Source organism: Dermochelys coriacea, chromosome 3 (genome assembly GCF_009764565.3).
Source record: "Dermochelys coriacea isolate rDerCor1 chromosome 3, rDerCor1.pri.v4, whole genome shotgun sequence".
Lineage (NCBI taxonomy): Eukaryota > Metazoa > Chordata > Testudines > Dermochelyidae > Dermochelys > Dermochelys coriacea.
In genome coordinates, this window is record NC_050070.1 from 116,069,942 (window position 1) to 116,092,549 (window position 22,608).

At 40.8% G+C, this 22,608-nt stretch overlaps 1 protein-coding gene across 5 annotated transcripts in view; it reads left to right on the top strand.

Moving 5' to 3' along the window:
* Nucleotides 1-17,856, top strand: part of AKAP12 (A-kinase anchoring protein 12) — a 147,840-nt gene extending 129,984 nt beyond the window's left edge. For 3 of the 5 annotated variants that reach the window (XM_038396452.2, XM_038396456.2, XM_038396455.2), the window contains 2 exons: nt 1,698-8,046; nt 14,035-17,856. In XM_038396452.2, the coding sequence (XP_038252380.1) occupies nt 1,698-8,038 (6,341 nt within the window). In that variant the 3' untranslated portion in view covers nt 8,039-8,046; nt 14,035-17,856. The remainder of the gene's footprint in view (nt 1-1,697; nt 8,047-14,034) is intronic. The other 2 variants (XM_043511201.1, XM_043511200.1) reach the window with 2 other exon arrangements.
* The last annotated feature ends 4,752 nt before the right edge of the window (nt 17,857-22,608 follow it).

The window sequence follows — 22,608 nt, forward strand, 5'->3', positions numbered from 1 at the left end:
TTATAATCTTATGGTCTAAACGTTAGAGTGCACACACTGCATTTAAGTCCACATTTGCTGTCTCTCTTGAGTTGTTGCTAACCTACTGGCAATATACTAATAAGGACACAGTCGATGGCACATTTTGCCTAAACAACTATAATGTACTATATAAATCAAGAACCCTGGCACTCCACTCAGAATGACTAGAGCAGCTATTAGAATTCTGATTGTACGCTATGTAAGGCTTAAACTAAACTATCTCCACCTAGAGGCCAAATGCTCTTAGTAGGAAAGCTGTAATGAGATTTGCCCCTTTTGACGATCCGTAGGAAAGCAGGAAGGGGGGCTCAAAGACTGACATGCACAGAAGCAGGTGTCAGCATGTGGTGCAGAAAGGTGCATTATAAGTAGAAACTAACCTAAAATGGTAGATGAAAATCTTACTTTTCTTTGTGTATGTTAAATTACAAGGCTCTAGAAAATCTCTTGTGAAGGGGGAAAAAATAAATATCTTTAGTCTGTATTTTTATTTAGGGCTAAATTGTGATTTGTTTGTGTGGCAGTCCAGGGGAGTAAGAGGGTGGAGGGCACCACATTCAGTGTGCACTCTACCATACCTGCACAAGGAGGGAGATGGAGTGAGAAGCTTCCTTGGAGCTTGTTCTCTTCTGCCCACCCCTCTGCACATGGACCTGAGGAAGATCCTGGGCTATCCTCCACCCAATACTGTAACCAGCACTGCTGCACCAGAGGACATGCATTACATCAAGTGCATAATATAGACCAGATGGAGTGTACTTGTTCTCTTTTTCCTTCCCTCCCCAGACTACTGTATTTTTTTAAATCAGATGTCCTCTGCCTTCACTGGGGCACTGCTCTGTCTAATGCGGGCAAAAGCCACCAAAGGAGCACACAGGGAGCAGCTAAGCAGAGATAAAGCTGCTAGGATCTGAGATTAAAACTTGGTTTTTGCCTTCTCATGCATCATCACCAGCTTTGATTCTGTAAGCCAAACTATACTCTTTTTACACCTCTGCAACCTCACTGACTTTATAAGCTGTTGCAATGGTGAGTAGATAAGATCTAGCCGTCAGAATATTTCAATACTGGCGATGTGTGGAAAAGGAAAGAACCCGGTTTGATTTTAAGATCTCAGAGTGAGTTTGCAGGATTGGTGCTTTCATTCTTTGCAGGATTGGTGCTTTCATTCTTGATGCTATGCTCTTCTCCATACTGGGAAGGAGGTTGAGCATCTGCTTCAGAAAAAATTACTAATGTCCTACATATCTTCTAAGTAGAGGCATTTCTGAAGTGAACAGCTGTTACCCACACAAAACCTGAGTATTGAACTTGTTTTATACTCCTGAACTTCACTTGCCCAGAAAGAATGAGAGTGAGCCTAGAATGTTCTGAATGAGCCTTCTATCAAGCAACAAGACCAATCCAGACATGATTTTCTTCACTTACCAATGAGAGGGAAACTAGGTTTATAATAAGAACTACTGATAAATCCTTAATTAGCAGACTTAAGAGGTGCCACCATAATACTGGAATATATATTTTACAAGATCACATTAAAATGTAAATTCATCTCTGTATTAGAAGTTGAAGTATGTATTATCTTTTGAGCGATTTAAATACATAATTTAGTGAATTAAGATTATCGTAAATCTAATTTGTTTCTATCTGATTTTTACTTTTTTTTTTATATACAGTTGGACAAAGAGAACCTGCGAATGTGATTGTAAAAGAAGAGCTAGCTGAAAATATGGAAGCCATGCCACCAGAATCGACTGATAAGGATGGTGTGGAAGACGGACAGAAGGATGTTCAAGAAGCTAATGAACAGTTGCCATCAGAAGAAGAAAAAGTAGAAGAGCTAGAACAGCCCAGTGAATCTCAGTCTAATGATGTCGGATTTAAAAAAGTTTTTAAATTTGTTGGTTTCAAATTTACTGTTAAAAAAGATAAGACTGAAAAGTCTGAACCTGTTCAGCTACTGACTGTAAAAAAAGAGGAAGAAGAAGTGGCAGCAAATGGAGCTGGAGATCATAAAGAAGTCAAGATAGAAACGGTGGAGGAAGCAACAGAAAGTGAAGTGACCCATCCTGCAGAAAAAATTGAAGAAGAACCAAAAAGTGAGGAAAGGAAAGATGAATCTCTTCCTGAAAAGGTAGCAGAAAGCCCAAGTGAAGAAGCTGAAGGAAACAAAGAGACAGAAGGAAAAAAAGAACCTAGCAAGTCACCAGAGTCTCCAACAAATGGATTAGTTAATGAAACCGCATCACCACTAAGAAAATTCTTTACTCAGGGTTGGGCTGGGTTTAGGAAAAAGACAAGTTTTAGGAAACCTAAAGAGGATGAGCAGCAGACTCCTGAGAGAGAAAAGGAAGAGCAAGAAAGGGAAGTGGCAGAGATCCCAGTAGAAGCAAGTGAGAAGGAGAAAACTGAAAGAGAAAAGGAAGAGCAAGAAAGGGAAGTGGCAGAGATCCCAGTAGAAGCAAGTGAGAAGGAGAAAACTGAGAAAGAAAAGGAAGAGCAAGAAAGGGAAGTGGCAGAGATCCCAGTAGACGCAAGTGAGAAGGAGGAAATTGTTATTCCTTCTGAACAGTCACTTCCACAAGAGACCTTTGAAAGTGTAATCAAGGAATCTGAAGTGTCCTTTGAAGAAAAAGTGGACTTATCCCCTGAAGAAAAATCAAAACCAGTGAAAGAATTTAAAATATCCTTAGAAGAAAAAGTTGAAATACACTTTGAAGAGAAATCTGAACTACCAGCTCCCATGACCATGGAAATATTTGGTGAAAAATTAGAAAAATCTAAAGAAGAATCTGAACCTGTAGCTCCAAAGACAGCAGAAGTATTTGGTGAAAAAATTGAGATATCTGAACCAAAAGCTCCACTGGCAACTGAAATCTTTGATGAAAAGTTAGAGACAGAAGAAAAAGTTCATGTTGGCACTACAGAGGAGAAAGAGGTAAAGATAGAACAGATGCCCTCCTCAGCTTCTGAACAATCAGTTGAAGGAGATGGTGAGCTACAAAGAATTCAACCCACTGAGGAACAAGCCAAAGAAACAGTATGCATAGTGGTAGACGACCACATCAAGCAAACAGAACCAAGCGCTGAAGATGCAGCAGCATGTAAGCCTCCAGACGGCATCACAACTGAGGTTGAACTGTTGTCATCACAAGAAAGAGCTAAAGTGCAAGGCAGCCCCTTAAAGAAACTTTTTACAGGAACTGGCTTAAAGAAGCTTTCTGGAAAGAAGCATAAAGGAAAGAGAGAAGAAACTAAGCCAGGGGAACAAGCAGAACAAATTCAACATTTAGCTGATTCCCCAGAAAGTCCAGAAGAACAAAAGGCAGAGAGCTCTGCCTCTTCACCTGAAGAATCAACAGAGCCTCCTTCTGTGGAGAAAGCCATAGATGCAACGCGGGTCACTGAAACCGAAGGAGTAATTTCAGATGTAGAGAGGAAAAGAGAGTGTGTAACTCCTTGGGCATCATTTAAAAAGATGGTGACTCCCAAGAAACGTGTCAGAAGGCCTTCTGAAAGTGACAAAGAAGAAGAAATTGATAAGGCAAAGAGTGCTACCTTGTCTTCTACTGAAAGTGCAGTCTCTGAAAATCAGGAAGAAACTAAAGTAAATGGTGAGGAACAGAAGCTAGAAAAAAGCATAGAAGAGCCAAAACGAAAGGTTGATACTTCTGTATCATGGGAAGCCTTAATTTGTGTAGGCTCCTCTAAGAAAAGAGCTAGGAAATCGTCCTCTTCTGATGAGGAAGTAGGACAGAGGCTTGCTCAAGAAGGCCAAAAAATAGATGAAGTTGGCCAAAGCAAAGAAACTGCACCAGACATGATCCTAACTAGTTCCCAAGAAAGTGATCAAGGACAAGGAAGTTCCTCACCAGAACAAGCTGGAAGTCCATCTGAAGGAGAGGGCGTTTCAACCTGGGAATCATTTAAAAGGCTAGTCACTCCAAGAAGAAAATCCAAAGCCAAAATGGAAGAGAGAACTGAAGAATCTTTGTTAGTTTCCAGCATAGAACATTCTACTTCAGATGGTGAACCTGGAAAAGAAGAAACATGGGTTTCATTAAAAAAATTAATACCTGGTCGTCGGAAGAAAAAGTCAGATGGGAAGCCAGAACAAGCTTGTGTTGAGGAAGCTGGAGAAGAGATGACAGAAACCAATGAAGAAGACTCTGATGTTCCAGCTGTTGTTCCTTTATCTGAGTACGAAGCAGCTGAACAAGAGAAAATTGAGGCCCAACAAGCAACACAAGCTGAGGCAATAAGGGAAGAAACTTTAGATGAAAAGAGAGCTGAAAAATTAGAAGATACCTTAATTATTGAGCAATCTAATGAAGGACTGGTTCATGCAGTTACTGTGACTGTTGTAGAGGGAGAGAGAGCAGTTACCAGTATTGAAGAAAGGTCACCATCTTGGATATCTGCTACTGTGACAGAGTCCATTGAACAGGAAAAAGATGATGAAGAACAAACTGATCAGATATTTGAAACTGAAGTTGTTGTAGAAAAGACAGTGGTGGTTACTAAAACTTTGCCAGAGTTGAGAAAGGATATTAGTGATGATACTATAGTAAGTGAGCTGGAGTTAACCTCAGAAGCATTGACAGCACTGGAAGAGGCAACAGAAGTTTCCCGTGGTGAAGAAGCAACAGAAGTGTCCCTTGCAGAGGAGACGACTGAGATGGTTTCTGCTATGTCACAGTTAACTGAATCCCCAGATACTACAGAAGAAGTTACACCTGTGCAAGAGCTAGAAGGGACTGAGCAAAATTTAGAAGAATTAAATAAACAAACACAGGAAATTCTAGAGGAAGTTGTAGAAAGAGTGAAGCTATCAGATGAAGTACAGATGATTAGTGAAAGAACTGTGACAGGAGTCATTCAGTCAGTGCAGAAAATTGGATCTGAAATGAAAGAAGAAGATAATGAAGTTACAGTCATATGCAAAGAAACTGTATTGGTTGAACAGCCCTTAAAGAAAGAAGAACCTAAAGAGGCTGACATTCAACACATGGAAAGTGCAGGAAGTGTTCAAGGCAGAAATGAAGCTGACAAAAGTGTTCTGCAGGAAGTGTCAGAGATGAGTGAAAAGTGTGCAGTGATGAAGGAACACACAGAAGAAGCTAAAAGTCTGGATAGATTGGCAGATGAAAGTCAATGGCAAGAAACTGAACAAGCATTTATAGAAAGACATGAAGAAACATCTGAAGTAGAAAGGATTCGAGAGAAATGTAAATTGAAAGAGGAGGAATTTTACAGTGGTGTCACAATAACTACCAAGGCAGAGCATGAAGTGAAATCTGAGTATGTTACAGTAGTAAAACAATATGAAATTTCAACTGAAGAGGCCAAAGTGAATTTACTAGAAATAATTCCAGGTGAAATCACAGATGAAGGTGCTCCAGAAATGGATGGATCTGAAAGTAAAACACATGAAACAAAGCTTGAGCTGTCCCAAGAATTTAAGCAAGTGGTGGACATGATGCCTAACTTAGAATCAAAATGCATGAAAGTAACTGTAACAGAAGCCCCTTTGCAGAGTGAGGCAGAAGATGCCATGCTCACTTTGGAATCAAAACATTCAGAAGCAACTGCAGCTCAGTCCCCCAGACCGAGTGAGGGGACTGACATCCCAGTGCAGAGTGAAAGGGAACATGCCAGGGAGGCTTTAGAACCAAGAAGTACAGAAGCACTTGTAGATGAGGCCCCTGTGCTGAGTGGGGTAACTGAGGCTCCTGTGAAGAAAGAGGTGCAAGATGCTGTGCTTATCTTAGAATCAGAATGCACTGAAGCAGTTGCAACTGAAGCTCCAGTGCAGAGTGATGTGACTGAGGCTTCTGTGCAAAGTGAGGGGCTTAGCTTGGAATCAAAGAGCACTGAGGCCACTGTACAGAGTGAGGTGACTGAGGCCACCATGCAGAGTGAGGTGGAAGGAATTGCTACTGAGGGGGTGATGCAGAGTGAGGTAACTGAGGCTCCTGTGAAGAAAGAGGTGGAAGATGCCGTGCTTATCTTAGAATCAGAATGCACTGAAACAGTTTCATCTGAGGCTCCAATGCAGAGGGATGTGACTGAGGCCGCTGTGCAGAGTGGGGTGGAAGATGCTGCGCATATTGTAGAAAAAGAATGCACAGAAGCACTGGCAAGTGAGGTGCAAGATGCCGTGCTTCTCTTGGAATCAAAATGCACAGAAACAATTGCTGCTGAGGCCACTGTACAGAGTGAGGTGGAAGAAATTGCCCCTACAGCCACAGTGCAGAATGAGGTGGACGATTCCATGCTTACCTTAGAATCAAAATGCACAGAAATCACTGCTATAGAGACCACCATGAAGAGTGAGGGAACTGAGATTCCTATGCAGAGTGAGATGGAAGATGCCCTGCTTTCCTTAGAATCAAAATGCACAGATGCAATTGTAACTGGGGACGCCATGGAGAGTGGGGTAACTGAGGCACCTGTGAAGAAAGAGGTAGAAGATGCTGCGCTTACCTTAGAACCAGAATGCACTGAAGCAGTTGCAGCTGAGGCTCCCATACAGAAGGATGTAGAAGATGCCCCGTCTAAATTAGAATCAGAATACCCAGGGGCGGTTGTAAATGGGGCCCCTCTACAGAGTGATACATATCCTAAAGAACTGCCTGTGCATGGAAAGGGAGATGAAGAGGAGCCCATGGAAGCAAAACAAATACTTCTGCTGACTGCGACAAGTTCAAATGACAATCAGCGAGAGGAAACCAAGTTTGAGCTAATGATGGAAGTTGAAAAAGATTTGTTTGAATCTGGAAAATTGGAACTTGCAAGTGGTGATAAACTTTATTCGACTCCAGTGCAGCAAGAGATTTCAGCTGTGCAGTTGGAAGATACTGGCTCACCCATTCCTAGTATTGAAAGCTCGGAGGCTCAAAAAGCATCTGTGCCTGTAACGGCTGCAGCAATTGAAGAACAAATCATTGCAGAAACTGTAACATCTATGGAAAGCTCAGCTCAAACTTTGAAGCCTTTAGCAGCAGTGCCTGAAAAACTGTTTTCTGAATTAGTCCAAGATATTGCCATTGCTCATTCAGGATTTGGGGCTGCAGGCAGTAGGAGTGAAGAAACTGCAGCAATGTCAGTATCAGAGATGACTGCTGCAACCGTGAATGGAATGACTGAGGCAGCAACAAGCTGTACACAACCTGATTTGGTCAAAAAAGATTACGTGGATGACGCAACACAGGGGAAGGAGCAACAGAAGCCAGAGTGTAGGGAAGAAGCTGAGAAAAAAATAGTTTCTCAAGATAAAAAAAGCCCATCTCTAACCCACATAGAATTCGAAAAAGATATTGTTCAGTCTGTCACTATAGAATCTCAGAGTACAAAAATTGTATTAAAGATCATTCAGACTGCTGTTGACAAACTTGAGAGAACAGAAGAGCCAGATGCTGTGTGCATGGCATCTGAATCACAGCAGCAGATTGAATCAGCAGATGGAAGTCAAAAAGGTATAAATATATCTGAAGTTCTGGAAAGCGTACAGGCTCATCAGCAGCTTCTTGTAAAAGGTGAAAAGACAATAGAGGGTAAAGAACAAGAGTTCCAGCAATCAAGTACAGTCAAACATACTATTTTAACACAGTCTGCAGAGAAACAAGCTACTCTAGAACAAACAGAAGATGTGCCATTAATTTCTGATTTGTCAAAAGAGGGAGAAATTCAGGATTCAGGAAAGATTGTATCTGTCCCTGAAGGTGTTTCACATGAAAGTTTAGGAGCTCAAAAATCAACAATACATATGAGTGTTTCAGAAGACTTATCCAAAGAGACAAAAACAGACCAACCAAAGCTAAAAGAAAAAGAAGCCGGGCAGACTGTGGCCACCCAAGAGAAATATATGGTTCAGCAAACACATATAGAAAGGAAGGAAGACAAACATAGCCAACCAGTGGAAGACATGAAGAGACACACAGAGGAAGATGTAAATAATCAAGAATATGCATCTTGTGGGAGTCCACAATCAAAGTCAGAGCTCACCAAATCTTGAGGCCCAATGTAAGTAGCATTTTCATTACTTATTTTTTGGTAAAATTATTCAGAATCTTTTTTCATTTTTTCATAGTTACTGATTTGATACTGTGTAGTGCCTTTTGCACACGTCAAAGACCTCATCAGGATTCCAAACCAGGGCCCAAATTTTTAAATTATTTTGCCTAACTTGAGACACCTAGACCCATATTGATTGAAACTATAGTAAAGAACAGAATTACCAGATACATAGATGAATACAATCTGTTGGGGAAGTGTCAACACTGCTTTTGTAAAGGGAAATCATGTCTCACCAATCTTTATGAGAATTCTTTGGACAAGGGTGATCCAGTCGATACTTAATGACAGGTTTCAGAGTAGCAGGCGTGTGAGTCTGTATTCGCAAAAAGAAAAGGAGTACTTGTGGCACCTTAGAGACTAAGGTTTATTTATGCTCAAATAAATTTGTTAGTCTCTAAGGTGCCACAAGTACTCCTTTTCTTCCAGTGGATACAGTGTACTTGGACTCTCAGAAAGCCTTTGACATGGTGTCACAGGGCGGCACAAGTTTCCTTCCCCTTGTCCCTGCGCCCTGTGCTTGGGCTGGCAAAAGAAAGGGTCTTGGATGCCTCTTGCAGGTGCTTCACCCGTGTTTTCATTTACAGGGGCTGTACAGTCGCAATTTTCCCCAACACCAGTCCCCGCTCCGACCCCTCACTGGGGCCCCTCGCCTTTGAGGCTTGTGTCAGCCAGCAGAGACAGAGCCTCAACCCTCCTATCCTCCTGCTTGGCTAGCCTACCCCTTGAGCTCTTCCCTGGGTTTATATTTCTTCCCAGTCAGCAGCCCAGCGGGTTCCACTTGTCTCAGCAGATTACACTGAGCCTGCCCTCATTAGGGTCTGCAGCTGGGCTCCCGGCTAAGGGTCTTGGCCCATGTACCTGGCCACCCTACGGGGGAAGCCGGCTCTTTAGCAGGGCATCCAAAGGTTTTATACCACTGCCCTGCGACACACGGTCTCTCACCAAAGGCTCTTAAGCAGAGGAAGCAGTCATGGGATAAGAGGGAAGGTCCTCTCATGGATCAGTAACCGGATAATAGAAAACAAAGGGTAGAAATAAATGGTCAGTTTTCAGAATGGAGGGATCTGTACCGGATCCAGTGCTGTTCAACATATAAATGATTTGGGAAAAGGGGTAAACAATGAGGTGGCAAAATTTGCAGAAGGTACAAAATTACTCAAGATAGTTAAATCCAAAGCAGACTGCAAAGAGTTACAAAGGGATCTCACAAAACTGGGCAACCAATTGGCAGCTGAAATTTAATGTTGATAAATGCAAAGTAATGCATATTGGGAAAACAATCTCAACTATACCTACAAAATGATGGGATCTAAATCAGCTGTTAGCACTCAAGAAAGAGATCTTGGAGTCATTGTGGATAGTTCTCTGAAAACATCCACTCAATGGGCAGTGGCAGTGAAAAAAGCTAACCGAATGTTAGGAACCATTAGGAAAGGGATAGCTAATAAAACACACAATATCATTGTGCCATTATATATTTCCATGGTACGCCCACACCTTGAATACTGTGGGTAGTTCTGGTCACCACATCTCAAAAAAAGGTTTTTTAGAATTTTAAAAGGTATAGAGAAGGGCAACAAAAATGATGAAAGGTATGCAACAGCTTCTGTATACAGAGAGATTAAAAAGACTGGGTCTTTTCAGCTTGGAAAAGAGATGACTAAGGGGGGATATGATGGAGGTCTATAAAATCGTGAATGAGGTGGACGTGAATAAGGAAGCTTTATTTACTCCTTACTTAATAATAATAATAAAAACCAACCGGAGTCACCCAATGAAATTAATAGGCAGCAGGTTTAAAACAAAAGGAAGTACTTCTTCACACAACAGATAGTCAACCTGTGGAACTCATTTCCAGGTGATGTTGTGAAGGGCAAAACTATAACAGGGTTCCAAAAAGAATTAGATTAGTTCATGGAGGATAGGTCCATCAATGGCTATTAGCCAAGATGGTCAGGGCAACCACATGGTCTGGGCGTCCCTTGTCTCGGATTGCCAGAAGCTGGGCGTGAACAACAGGGGATGGATCACTCATTGCTTGCCTGTTCTATTCATTCCCTCTGGGGAACCTGGCATTAGCCACTGTCAGAAGGCAAGCAACTGGGCCAGCTGGAGCATTGGTCTGATGCAGTATGGCCATTATGTTCCTATCTAGAAATGTAAATAAGGAGCCTTATTTTTCAAGATTGTTGAGTAATCACGGGTTCCACTGTCAACAAGAGAACCTGCACCTCTGAAAATGAGGCCACTTTTATTCAGTAGAAGCAACAAATCTTTTTGGATGAGATGTAAAGCAGAGATCTTGAACAGCTGTACTAGTCAACTTCCTGGATAATTATTCTCCACTTGCCTACTGTATTATCCTTCACCTGCTGTCCCCCATCAGTGCCAACTGAAGCTGTGCACACTCAACACCTTGGAAAATCAGAACACTTTTATTCAGGTGCAGCACAGCACTGTTTCTCTTCTAAATGCAGTGAGAGAGCTATTCCTCCTCTTTCTGCCTTGGGGGAGCCGTGCTCTCCTCCTTGGGTAGTACTGTGAGAGTTTGCTCCACTTCTTGCTTTAGTCTTCGCTCATCAGTGAATAGGGGGGAATTCCAGTAATAATCCTGGCGGTAATATGGGACATGCAGCTATATTACTGTCATCTTACAAGCTAAGCAAGTTGATCCGTATCTAGTCAGTAGTTGGATGGGAGACCTCCAAGGAAAACCCAGTTGCTGCAGGAAATGCTGATAATTCAGTAGTGGCCATCTTTCCTCTGGCTCAGTACTAAACTGTTGGTGTTGAATGAGACAGAAAACAGAAGTTCTAACCGTTTCTATTGCCATTGTCATTTTGCCTCTGAAAATTAGAGGCCAAATCATCAACTGGTGGAAATCAGTGTTAAGATGTCCTAATTTATGTTAGGATCTGATCTTAGATTTCCAGAAGAATGTAACCAGGGAACTGGCTAATTTCCAAGCTTAAGAGGTAGCCACTTGAGTGTTGGACACCTAGGAGGAGGGTAGGCCACTGGAAGATGGGTCTGCTTTCAGGACTCTTGAAAGGAAAAACTCGCACCTACTCATCCTTTGCTGGGAGTTTCCTCCTTCTCAGCTTGTGTTCCTAATATGACCCTGCTTACCTTGCTACTGGTACCCAGCCATCCGGTTTGGCTGCAAACCAGCGGCGCAAAAACCAGTACAAACTGTGAAGCAAACTGGGATGATGAGGCTGTGATGCCACCACCTTCCTGTTGTATTAGAGTTCTGTGGAAGTGAGAAAAGTATTCTCTTCAGAGCAAGAACTCCGAGTGAAGTGGGGATTCTGCTGGGAAATGAAAACGAGGGATGAAGTACTGAAAAAGAATCCCTTCAGTGTAGGAAAAACTCTAAAAGCTCTACAAACACAGTAGGGAAATACAGCCACCTCTTATGTAAAACTCCAGTCAGTGCTGGATAATTATGAGCAACCTGATAATAACAAATCAGTGCAGCCATGTCATTTAAGCTTCTGTGATGTGAGAGTTAAAAATAATTAACATGTAAAAATAGCTTTCAGAATTTAAATGCATCCGATGAAGTGAGCTGTAGCTCACGAAAGCTTATGCTCTAATAAATTTGTTAGTCTCTAAGGTGCCACAAGTACTCCTTTTCTTTTTGAGAATACAGACTAACACGGCTGCTACTCTGAAACCAGAATTTAAACAGTATCTTTAACTAGAATAATCCAGCTATATATACCTGTGTGTTGACTTGCCTTTCGACAAGAACTGAAACAAACTAGAGAAGGTGAAAGTTCAAGTTCAGCTGTCTATGCCCAGAAAATTTGCATGGATTCTAGAATGGTTTAGCTCACGGTTAAGCATTTATTTGAGTTTCCAGGGTAATTTGGCAGGGGGCCCATTTATCTGTCTCCCCCTCCTTCTCCTCCCCCCCCCCATTTAAATTAGTCTGCTAACAAAGGAAAATATGTTGGGTATGTCGGGAAGAAGTAGAATTTTTCTGCCAAATATGAAGTTAGTTGGACAAAGAGTTACTGAATTATGATATCCTAAATTGTATTCATCACTTTTTGCCATTTTCATAAAAAATAATGGAACAGAAGAGAGAGAGTTTAACTGATTTTTCAGATCTCCTATTTCTGATGTAGAGTACAAGACAAAGTTTTGGTGGTTACGTTCCAATTTTAAGTCTTCAGATTTAAATTAATAATGTCAGAATGCTACCTCAATCCAGAAGAGGTTAAAATAGCCTGTCAAATGACGGCAGGAGTCTAAGGTCACTTATAATCCAATCACTAGGGTAACATCAATGTAGAAAAGAGAAAGTTTACCTATACTGAAGTTAATCAGACACACGCTATTGAAAACAATGAAAATGTAGTGATCATCACCCTTGAAAATTCTTCTAACTCTCTTTTTTTTGCCAGATTCTAGATTTAGAACATCTGTTTAGGTTGTGCCTCCATGTTCTGCTGCTCCCTCATGTCTCCTGCTACTCTCTCCCTGGATTTCCTTAGGTGCACCATTTTGATGAATCTTAGGAGTTCTGCAGGAGGGGTGTGTGAGTGTGCATGTAATGAGGGTATTGTGTTGTGTTGCGAGTGGGCTGACCAGGGTGTGGAGCTCAAGGAGGGCTGTGAAGAAGATGGTACAAATGTTGTCAGTGGGGTGTGGAGAGTGTTCACTGGAGAAAATGGGGCAACTGAGAGAATAGTGAAGAAGATTTTGTGGAGGCAGCAGAATGGGGGGCATGCAACAAGGATAGAATGGGGGTCTACGAGGCTTGTCACTGTATTCCTGTATTTCCCCCTCAAGTCTAAAGGCTCTCAGGGCTTTTAAAAGATGAGCCTGGGAGCTTAAATTCCTAACTCTGTTAGTTGGTAAAAATCATGTACTGAAGAGAGACACTGGATTTATGGCTTTTTACCTAGCCTCAACCCACTAACCTCCTCTTTTTGTCCTATGACTGCAGAGGTTAATGGGCCACTCTACCTTGAATGGTCTCTTACACTATGTGCTAACTACTTATGCTAAACAATCTGTTCCACCTTGCATTTGGCTCTGTTGCTCAGTACCTTTCACAGACCTGAAGATGAGCTCTTTGTAAGTTCGAAAGCTTGTCTCTCTCTCATCAACAGAATAAAAGATCCGATAAAAGATATTACCTCACCCACCTTGTCTCTTTAAAATGGTTAAGGGAACCCAACTCCTGTGCACCTCCTAAGGCCCCTCAGGAGTCCGGGCACCCTTCATTTTGGGCTTTGGGAGATGCACAGGAAGGAAAAAGGGAAAACTCCCATGCTGTGTTGCCCTCTAATCCTTTTGCTTTCTCCATCTGGCTCCCCCCTCCAGCACATCCTAAGATGTTGCTCAGTACAGCCTTGTTCCAGCAGAAAGGTCTGACTTTTGATTCAGTGGAATCCCACTTAAACAATTGCCACTTGTTGGCTGGTATAACAACTTCCAAGATAATGATTTAGGGCAGTCGTTCTCAAACTTTTGCACTGGTGACCCTTTTCACACACCAAGCCTCTAAGTGCGATTTCCCCCCCTTCCCCCCATACATTCAAAACAGTTTTTAAAAATATTTAACACTATTATAAATGCTTGAGGCGAAGCGGGATTTGGGGGTGGAGACTGACAGCTCACAACCCCTCATGTAATTAGGAGGTGAAATTTTTCTAGGTGTTTGGATTATCAAGTGAATTTTCTTTAAGGGGAGGTAATGGTCACAGGTCATCTTCACCCTTACCGTCGGTTGTGTTTAGCTCAGCATTTTCTTTTTAAACTGGAGGATGTTAACTGGGTTGCTGAGGTCTCTCTTCAACACCACTCGTGAAAAACAGCCTCACCACTTAAGGAAATTCTGAGGGAGAGTAGAAATTACTTGAAAGAGAAATTTGTGATTGATAAGGCTTTGTTAATATTTTTGTTCTTTTATTTCAGCCATTGTGTTAAATGTGTGTGTTACATTTGGAGAGACCAGAATGTGAAGAAGGCAAGAGCAGAAAGTGGAACCTGCTGATTGGTCTATAGACCAATGTTTCTGAATTGTGAGATTAGACCATCAATAGCTGAGAGCAGCTGACAATCCTGAGGCAATATCAGGAGCTTTAGTCATCACCCTCTATTTTTGGATGTTAACACTTCCTCTTTTCAAGACTTCTGTATTTTTGTTTGATGAAATGATTGAAAAAAAGTGATGTCTTTGGTTTAAATGATTTCCATAGCCTATTGGCAATGCCCAGTTTCTGTTGTTCCAGATTTCCCCCTTCTAACATGCTTCCAAAACTGGAGTGTAATTCTTGGTGTATTTATATGTATATCATAAACCCAGTTCTGATTTTAATGTATATTTTCTCTATCTTACGTTAAAATACATAATGATATACATTTGCATCACTATATGAGACTAAGTGCATGTGACCATGGTGAAGCACTGTGTGTGAGCTACAGCTGGCCACAAATTATCTTCATGAAATTTAGGCAGGTTTTCCTCGTAGTGGAATGGTGTAAGAACTGATATTTAAGGCATTATGCTAGTTGTTGTTACTGCTTCCATAAAAGAACATTCATGATCGAAAGGTACAATTCCTATTTGGAAACCTACTGATGGAAATTATTAGGCAGAAGTTAATTTTGCATCACTTCTTCTATAGGAAGTGCACTATAATTTTGTTGAAAACATTTAAAGTTCACTTTATTGCAATTTGATTTTTCTGACAACACCTGGTGGAAGCTGGAAGTCCTTAAGAGTTACACATTTATCCATTTCAAATTGTTGAGCAACCTTGAAATGGTGATTTCAAGAAATTATTGTGCTTAAATCTCTGAGACAAAATATTTCAGCGTTATGAAGAAAAGGATTAACTGTTCTTATTTTTTCATTCTAATGTTACCCCTTGTCTCCTGGACCACACAAGTGCCATGAAATGAGACATGTTCTTTTAAAAAATATATTTTGATAGATACTGGATTATGTCCGCTCCATATTTATGCCCACTTCTTTCAGAACAGTGTGTTTCATTATGCTCATGTACATTTGGCAGATTGTGATTTCTGAAAATGATTTAAATAAAATCTTTGCTTATACTTAGCTCTGTTGGTTTTAATTAAGACTTGGCAAACCTGGAACAAAATATTTCCCAATTTTGTCAGGTATAAAGTTACAAGTATAAATCAGTGCATTCATAAAACTGGGCAGGCTTGAAATATTAAATAACTGGTAACTGAACAATTATTAAATGTCTAAAGTATTCTGTAATCGACCTTCTAGGCACAGAACAAGCATGATGGGTCGTCAGAAGTTTTAGATCTGGTTTCTAAAATAAATGTTATACGTTGCACTTTGTGAACTTCACACCATTCTGGTTGAGCAAGATGTTGACCAATAACTTCATTATCCTATCTGTATAGTAATTTATTTTAAAATGAACTATTAGTGTACCAAATGCTCTTGTTAGGGCAGGTGCCTCCCACTCTCTGGGGCTGCACAGTGTGCAAGCAAAGAAATGTGATGGATTACACTGTTGTGATTGCACCATCTGGTGGTAGTTTTCTGCAACTTGCAGCTTGTTACTCAGAAAAAGTATGTTAGTCCACTAATTCACCTCTGGCAAGCAGATATGGGTTTCTCCTGAAATGTGTATAAAATAACACATCTTGCACAGCATCTGCTAACAAAATACGGCCACGTCTACACTTACAAGCTTACAATGGCACATTTGTTGCTATAAGATTGCTCGTGTAGCTGCATTGTGCCTATGGGGGAGAGCTCTCCCATTGACCTAAAACCAGCTCAACGAGTGGCGGTAGCTATGTCGGCAGGACATAGTGCTGTGTACCCAAGCGTTTATGCTGGCAAAACTTACATTGGTCAGGGGTCTGTTTTTTTTCACACCCCCGAGCATCAAAAGTTTTCCCGACGCAAGTGCCAGTGTAGACATGGCCTTAGTCTTGAGCCGAAAAGTGACAGGATCCTTGTGCTGTAATTGCTAAATGAGAATTCCAAATATCAGGTTGTTGGTTTATGCCAAATACAGTGGGAATATGCTCAAACTATCTCATCACAATGTATTGGAGCAGGGAACTATTGGTCATCAGAAGTTAGTAACACAGAAAGTAATTTCTGCAGAAATATCCAGTTATGTGAAGTGTTTATAGCTATCTTCTGGACATTTTAGGGTACATGAGAAAATGGAGGGTTGAATGTATTTTTGTTTAAAAGATTAGTTTTACTTTTCTTCATTTTTACCATCTTTCCCCTCACCCCCTTGCTACTCTCTGTAACAGCACTCAAAGTGCTTAGCCCAGGAACTCTGTTTAAAACAAAACAAAACAAAAAAAACACACATTTAATTATCTACTAAAATTTCTCTGAAAGTCTGTCTTTTTTTTTTTTTCCTTTTTCCCCCTTGAAGGTTTTAACTGTAGTTGAATATCACTTCAATCCTAAAATTGGGAAACTATTCTGAGTTAAGAGCAGGTCTTTAGTAACTTGTACTACAGGCAGATGACGCTGCAGTAAAAAATTTAACCTAGGACACCTTAACCCTAAAGAACAACCTAGTGCTCAGAACCTTTGAATCCCTTCTTTCAGCTCACTCATATTTTAACAGAAGTTAGTCATGCATGTGAGACTCGAGGCTTCATATAAATGTTTCTCCAAGACACTTTGATACTGAACTTAAAATGAATCAGGATCTTCACTCTGCTATGGGGACTTTGATTTTACCTGACATAATGAACATGCCTGCACATACACTGTGTGTGTATAACAGTGAAAGGAGAGGCTGGTATAATTAACAGATGGGACTCTGGGGATGCACAGAAAAAAGCAGTGTCTTTTAGCTGTCTAAAAAAAGGCAATATTCTCCTACAAAGAGCATAGCAGGAAGGGCCTTATTTTTGGCCCAATTATAAATGACGCCAATCTGCATTGTCACCAGTGTAACTTGCCAGAGTACTCCCATTAGTGCAGAATATAAAGATTTTTCTTAACTCACAGAAGAATTTTAGTTTAAAGTTGAGAAATGTGATATCAAACAATCCAGTCTCTTTCCTCAGTGGCAGCTTTCCCCCTTATCTTTGGGCATGAATTACAAAAGTAATTCTGACAATAGCTGTCAGTTCCCAGAGGTTATGTTGCTTGCGTTATTTGTGCTTTTTATAACACCATGCAAATGTGAAATTGGTTAAGTTTGTACAAAATTATATACCTATGTATGTTAAGCCATATTGCAATAACTGCAACAGGTAAAACAATAACAATAGCATGACCTGTGTAATCCTGAGTCTAACATTTGTAGTTCCAAAGCTGTTAATAATATGTAAAGTTATTTCTTGTCTAAACATCATTTAAAGAAAGCTAGCTTTTATCAAAATGTAAATTGTCTGTTGGTAGAAGCTGAGAAGCAAGTGCTTAAATCTTGCTTGTTTTTTATATTAATCTTGGGTCTAGCTAAGCAATGCAACAAATGTTAACTGTATAACCAATGTTTCTTCTTGTAACAGACATCTATAAAATATGGCACCATTAAGACCTTCCTAATGATGCAAGGAGCATATCTCTACATCCAGATACTACTTTGTTCCAGCGTATTGCTTTGGCCCCTGAAATACTCAGGCTGCAACCTGTAGCTTGTGCTTAAACTCCAAGCTTGCAGCTTCCTCTAATCCAATGTACTGAGTTAAAAAAAATGTTGATTTTCTATTTTCTGTTTTTAAGGTAGATTTTCACTGACTAAATAAAGTACAACCACAAGTTCATTTTAATGTGTGTACATGTTTTGTAGTTTCAACTTCTTGCAAATGGTTTCCCTGTTTATTGATAAATCTCCAGACAAGAGAATGAGTTTTGCTTCTTGACAACTGCCAATGTTGATTGACATCTTCTCATTCAGCTTTAGATCTGAATTAAAAAAAAGTAATTACATGATTACACTGAAGCTTCAATTGTGTGATTGTATGTATTAAGCTATTTGAGAGGATTTTGAAGAACAATTTCTAGATTGAATTTGGAATCGGTGATTATATTCAATGATCAGGAAAGGCTATGGAATGAATTGTACACTTTCCTTGTGTAGCTACTGAAGTCAGGCGAAAATAAGGCATCAATATGCCTAAAATCCCATCATAATACTGACATTGAATTGCCACAGCAAATATGCAAAGCTCTCTGCTCAGAATTTTCAAACCCTTTCCAATAGCAAAGGATCAGCTTCTCCCTTGAGATGATACAAATAAATAAAAATTACATAAAAGATTTAAACCCAAACATTAAAAATCGGGGCTATCAAATTATAGAAGAAAACTTGTTGGGGGAAAATACTTTGACTCCTGTCTCTCCTTCAGCCTATCCTAGCAGTACTGACTTCAAAAGGAAATTATAATTGCATCTATAGGGAAGGCAGAATCAGGCCTTACATTGCAAGGGCCTCCCTTTTTAGAGCACAGCAAGGTTTGCATCCTCCCAGTAAGTCTTACGTTGACATTAGTCTGTAGCCTGTCCTTCTCAATTCAGTTTTGAAACCCAGAGTAAAACAACATTGCTATTATGGAGTTTTACAGATTGGTTTGTGTGTTTTTCTTTTAAACTGAGATGATTTAATTGAAAAAAAATCAGGATGTGGTGGTTATTTGGTTAATAAACTCTGCCTTTGGCCCCACTATTTCTGCTGGTTGTACATGTCCTTTTGTGGCCCTCATCACCACAGTGTCTGAGCCCCAGGCCAGGAAACAGTTATTACCTTATCAATAGCAAGCATCCTAATTATTAAATGGAAGTGCTCAGTAAATGAGATGCTATTAGACTGACTCCTTGCATCAAAGGCCAGTGTTGCCAGTTTCTAGCGTAATAGGCTGTGAACAGACACCATATTACCTTAATAGGATGGTGCTGTTTGGTGATGGTGAGTGGAGCTACATCACTTCACAAAGCTGAGAATTTGATCGAATGCTGTCTTTACTGTAAACACTTACATTGTACCTTAGCTGATATATATACTATAAAACATCAATTCTACTGCCCATATGAACTAATGTATAGAATAGACTATATAGATTAAAGCTGTACTAAGCAAAAATGTATAGGCAAAGCTGGATTTAAATATAACCTGAACATAAGGAAAATACTGCTCCCGTGGCTCTGAAGACTTCTTGGGGAACAAAACCACCATGGTGACACCTCATAGGGTGGGAGCAGGACTTTGGAGTGACAGAATTGGGATGAAATTCAATAGTACAAAGCACATAGTCATGCACTTAGGGTCCAATAATAGTTGCTTTGAGCTGCAGGGATATTTCAGTTGGAAGCAATGGAGGAGGACAGACAGACCTAGGTCTGTTGGTCAATCACAGGATGCCAAGCCACCAGTGTGATGCAGCTGCAAAAAGGCAAATGTGCTCTTAGGCTTTATCAGGTGAGGCATTTCCTGCAGAGCTAGAGAAGTATAATGCCATTGTACAAGGCACTGCTGGTGTCAGACCTGATTTGGAATACTATATACAATTCTGGTCACTTGTGTTAAGGAAAGATGAATTGCAGTAGGAATAGGTGCAGAGACGAGCTACTGGGATGATCAAGGGAATGGAGGGCCTGTCTTAAGAAAATGGAATAGCTTGGCTTGTTTGGGTAGCAAAAAAGGCTGAGAGGAGATATGATTTCTTGCTATAAATACATCAAAATAGTAAATGGGTGGGGGTGGAAGAGGTATTAACCTAAAGGCCAATGTTGACACACGAACAAATGGATATAAACTGGCCATGCTTGAAAAGGAGTGAGGGTCTACAGTAGCCTCCACATAGACATTGTGGGGGTGAACAACCTAGTTTTAAGAAAGAACAGGACAAATTTATAAGTGAAAGTGTATGATGGGTTGCTTTTAATGGAGGGAGTGCAGGGCTCACCAGTACTGGGGCTCACTTCCAGTTTATGCTTTATATTCCTAAAAGCTCATGCTTCCGGGCTTCAACCAGACTTGTAGGGGTCACGAAGGAATTTTTTCTCCCTCCCCCCCTGCAATGTATTCTGGAATTATTTTTTGTCTCCTTCCTCTGAAGCATCAGGGACAGCTATGGCTGTAGATGGGATACTGGAGTAGACCAGGGATTTGAGGTGGCACCAAACATTCTCTCTGAGGTGTGTAGCTCTCTGGTTCTTGCTCACATGCTCAGGGTCTAACTGATTCTCTCATGTGGGAGTGGGAAGGAATTTCTCTCCAGGTCAGATTGACAGGCCCAAGTCTATGATAGTAAGTGGTGAGCAACTTAACTATAGGTCTCACTACCTTTATGACCTATAACATTTACACATCTATAGCAGCTTTCAGCTGAAGATTGCAAAGCCCCAGCTGATACTGGCAAGGAGGCTTCTGCTATTGGTATTGTTGGAGTGTGCTGGACCTGATTCTCCACCCCCCACTTGCACCTGCACCTTGCAGAGTCAGTCCCATTTGTGCAAAGTGAATACAAAACATGAGCAGATCTGTATGATAGTATTTCTCACCACTTTTCCCCAAGTCAAGGCAGTGGAGTATAGCCCACTCCCCACCTCCTCCCAAAGTCTGAAAGGTCACTCTTAGCTGAGTTGGGCTTTAGACTTCACTACTTTTCAGTCCAGGAGAGCAAGAATCTAGTGATCTGCTGGACAAGATAAACGTATGTTTAGCATTTCATTAATTTTTTGTTTGCATTTTAATCTCTGGAATTAAAGTTCTTACTGACCATGGTTACAGGCACTGTAGAAATTAGCAAAATAACAGCTCTGAACCAGTTTATCTGAGGTGGTGCCATTATGCAGAAAGACACAGAGTACAGAGGATAATATTTATTTGTTGTTTGAATTCCTCTCTCCACCAGCATAGTATTTAGTCTTTAAGTGGATCAAATGACTGAAGGATAGCTAATATGACATCAATTTTTAAAAAGGGCTCCAGAGGTGATCCCAGCAATTACAGGCCAGGAAGCCAGACTTCAGTGCCAGGCAAACTGGTTGAAACTATAGTAAAGAACAAAATTGTCAGACACATTGATGAACATAATTTGTTGGGGAAGAGTTAACATGGTTTTTGTAAAGGGAAATCATGCCTCACCAATCCATTAGAATTATTTTGTGGCGGGGGGGTTTTAGTATACTTAGATTTTCAGAAAGCCTTTGACAAGGTCCCTCACCAAAGGCTCTTAAGCAAAGTAAGCTGTCATGGAATAAGAAGGAAGGTCCTTTCAAGGATTAGTAATTGGTTAAAAGATAGAAAACAAAGGGTAGGAATAAATGGTCAGTTTTCAGAGTGGAGAGAGGTAAATAGTGATGTCCCCCAGGGGTCTGTACTGGGATCAGTCCTATTCAATGTATTCATAAATGATCTGGAAAAAGGGGTAAACAGTGAGGTGGCAAAACTTGCAGATGATACAAAACTACTCAAGATAGTTAAGTCCCAGTTTGCGAAGAGCTACAAAAGGATTTCCCAAAACTGGGTGACTGGGCAACAAAATGGCAGATGAGATTCAATGTTGATAAATGCCAAGTAAAGTACATTGGAAAACATAATCCCAACTATACATATACAATGATGAGTCTAAATTAGCTGTTACCGCTCAAGAAAGAGATCTTGGAGTCACTGTGAATAGTTCTCTGAAAACATCCACTCAATGTGCAGTGGCATTTAAAAAAGCAAACAATGTTGGGAATCATTAAGAAAGGGCTAAATAATAAGACAGAAAATATATTGTCTCTAAATAAATCCAGGGTACTCCCTCACTGTGAATACTGCGTGCAGATGTGGTCACCCCATCTCAGAAAAGACATACTGGAATTAGAAAAGGTTCAGAAAAGGGCAACAAAAATAATTAGGGGTATGGAACGGCTTCCATATGAGGAGACATTAATAAGACTAAGGCTTTTCATCTTGGAAAAGAGACGACTCAGAGAACTATAAAATTATGACTGGTGTGGAGAAAGTAAATAAGGAAGTGTTATTTACTCCTCATAACACATGAACTAGGGGTCACCAAATGAAATTAAGAGACCGCAGGTTTACAACAAACAGAAGGAAGTATTTCTTCACACAATGCACAGTCATCTGTGGAACTCTGCCAGTCGATGTTGTGAAGGCCAAGACTATAAGAGGGTTCAAAAAAGAACTGGATAAGTTCATGGAGGATAGGTCCATCAATGGCTATTAGCCAGGATGGGCAGGGATGGTGTCCCTAGCCTCTGTTTGGCAGAAGCTGGGAATTGTGTGACGGGATAGATCACTTGATGATTACCTGTTCTTCTTCGAGTGATTGCTCATGTGTATTCCACACTAGGTGTGCGTACTCACCACGTGCACCGGTGCCAGAAGTTTTTCCCCTGCAGTACCTGTAAGGGGGGGAGTACCCCCCGCGACTCCTGGAGTGGTGCCTGCCTGGTGCGGTATAAGAGGAGCTGTGTGCCCCCACCACCCTCAGTTCCTTCTTGCCGCCAGTGAAGGTGTGTCGGAACTGCTCTGCTTCAGCTTTGCTGTAGCTTGGCCCCAGAAC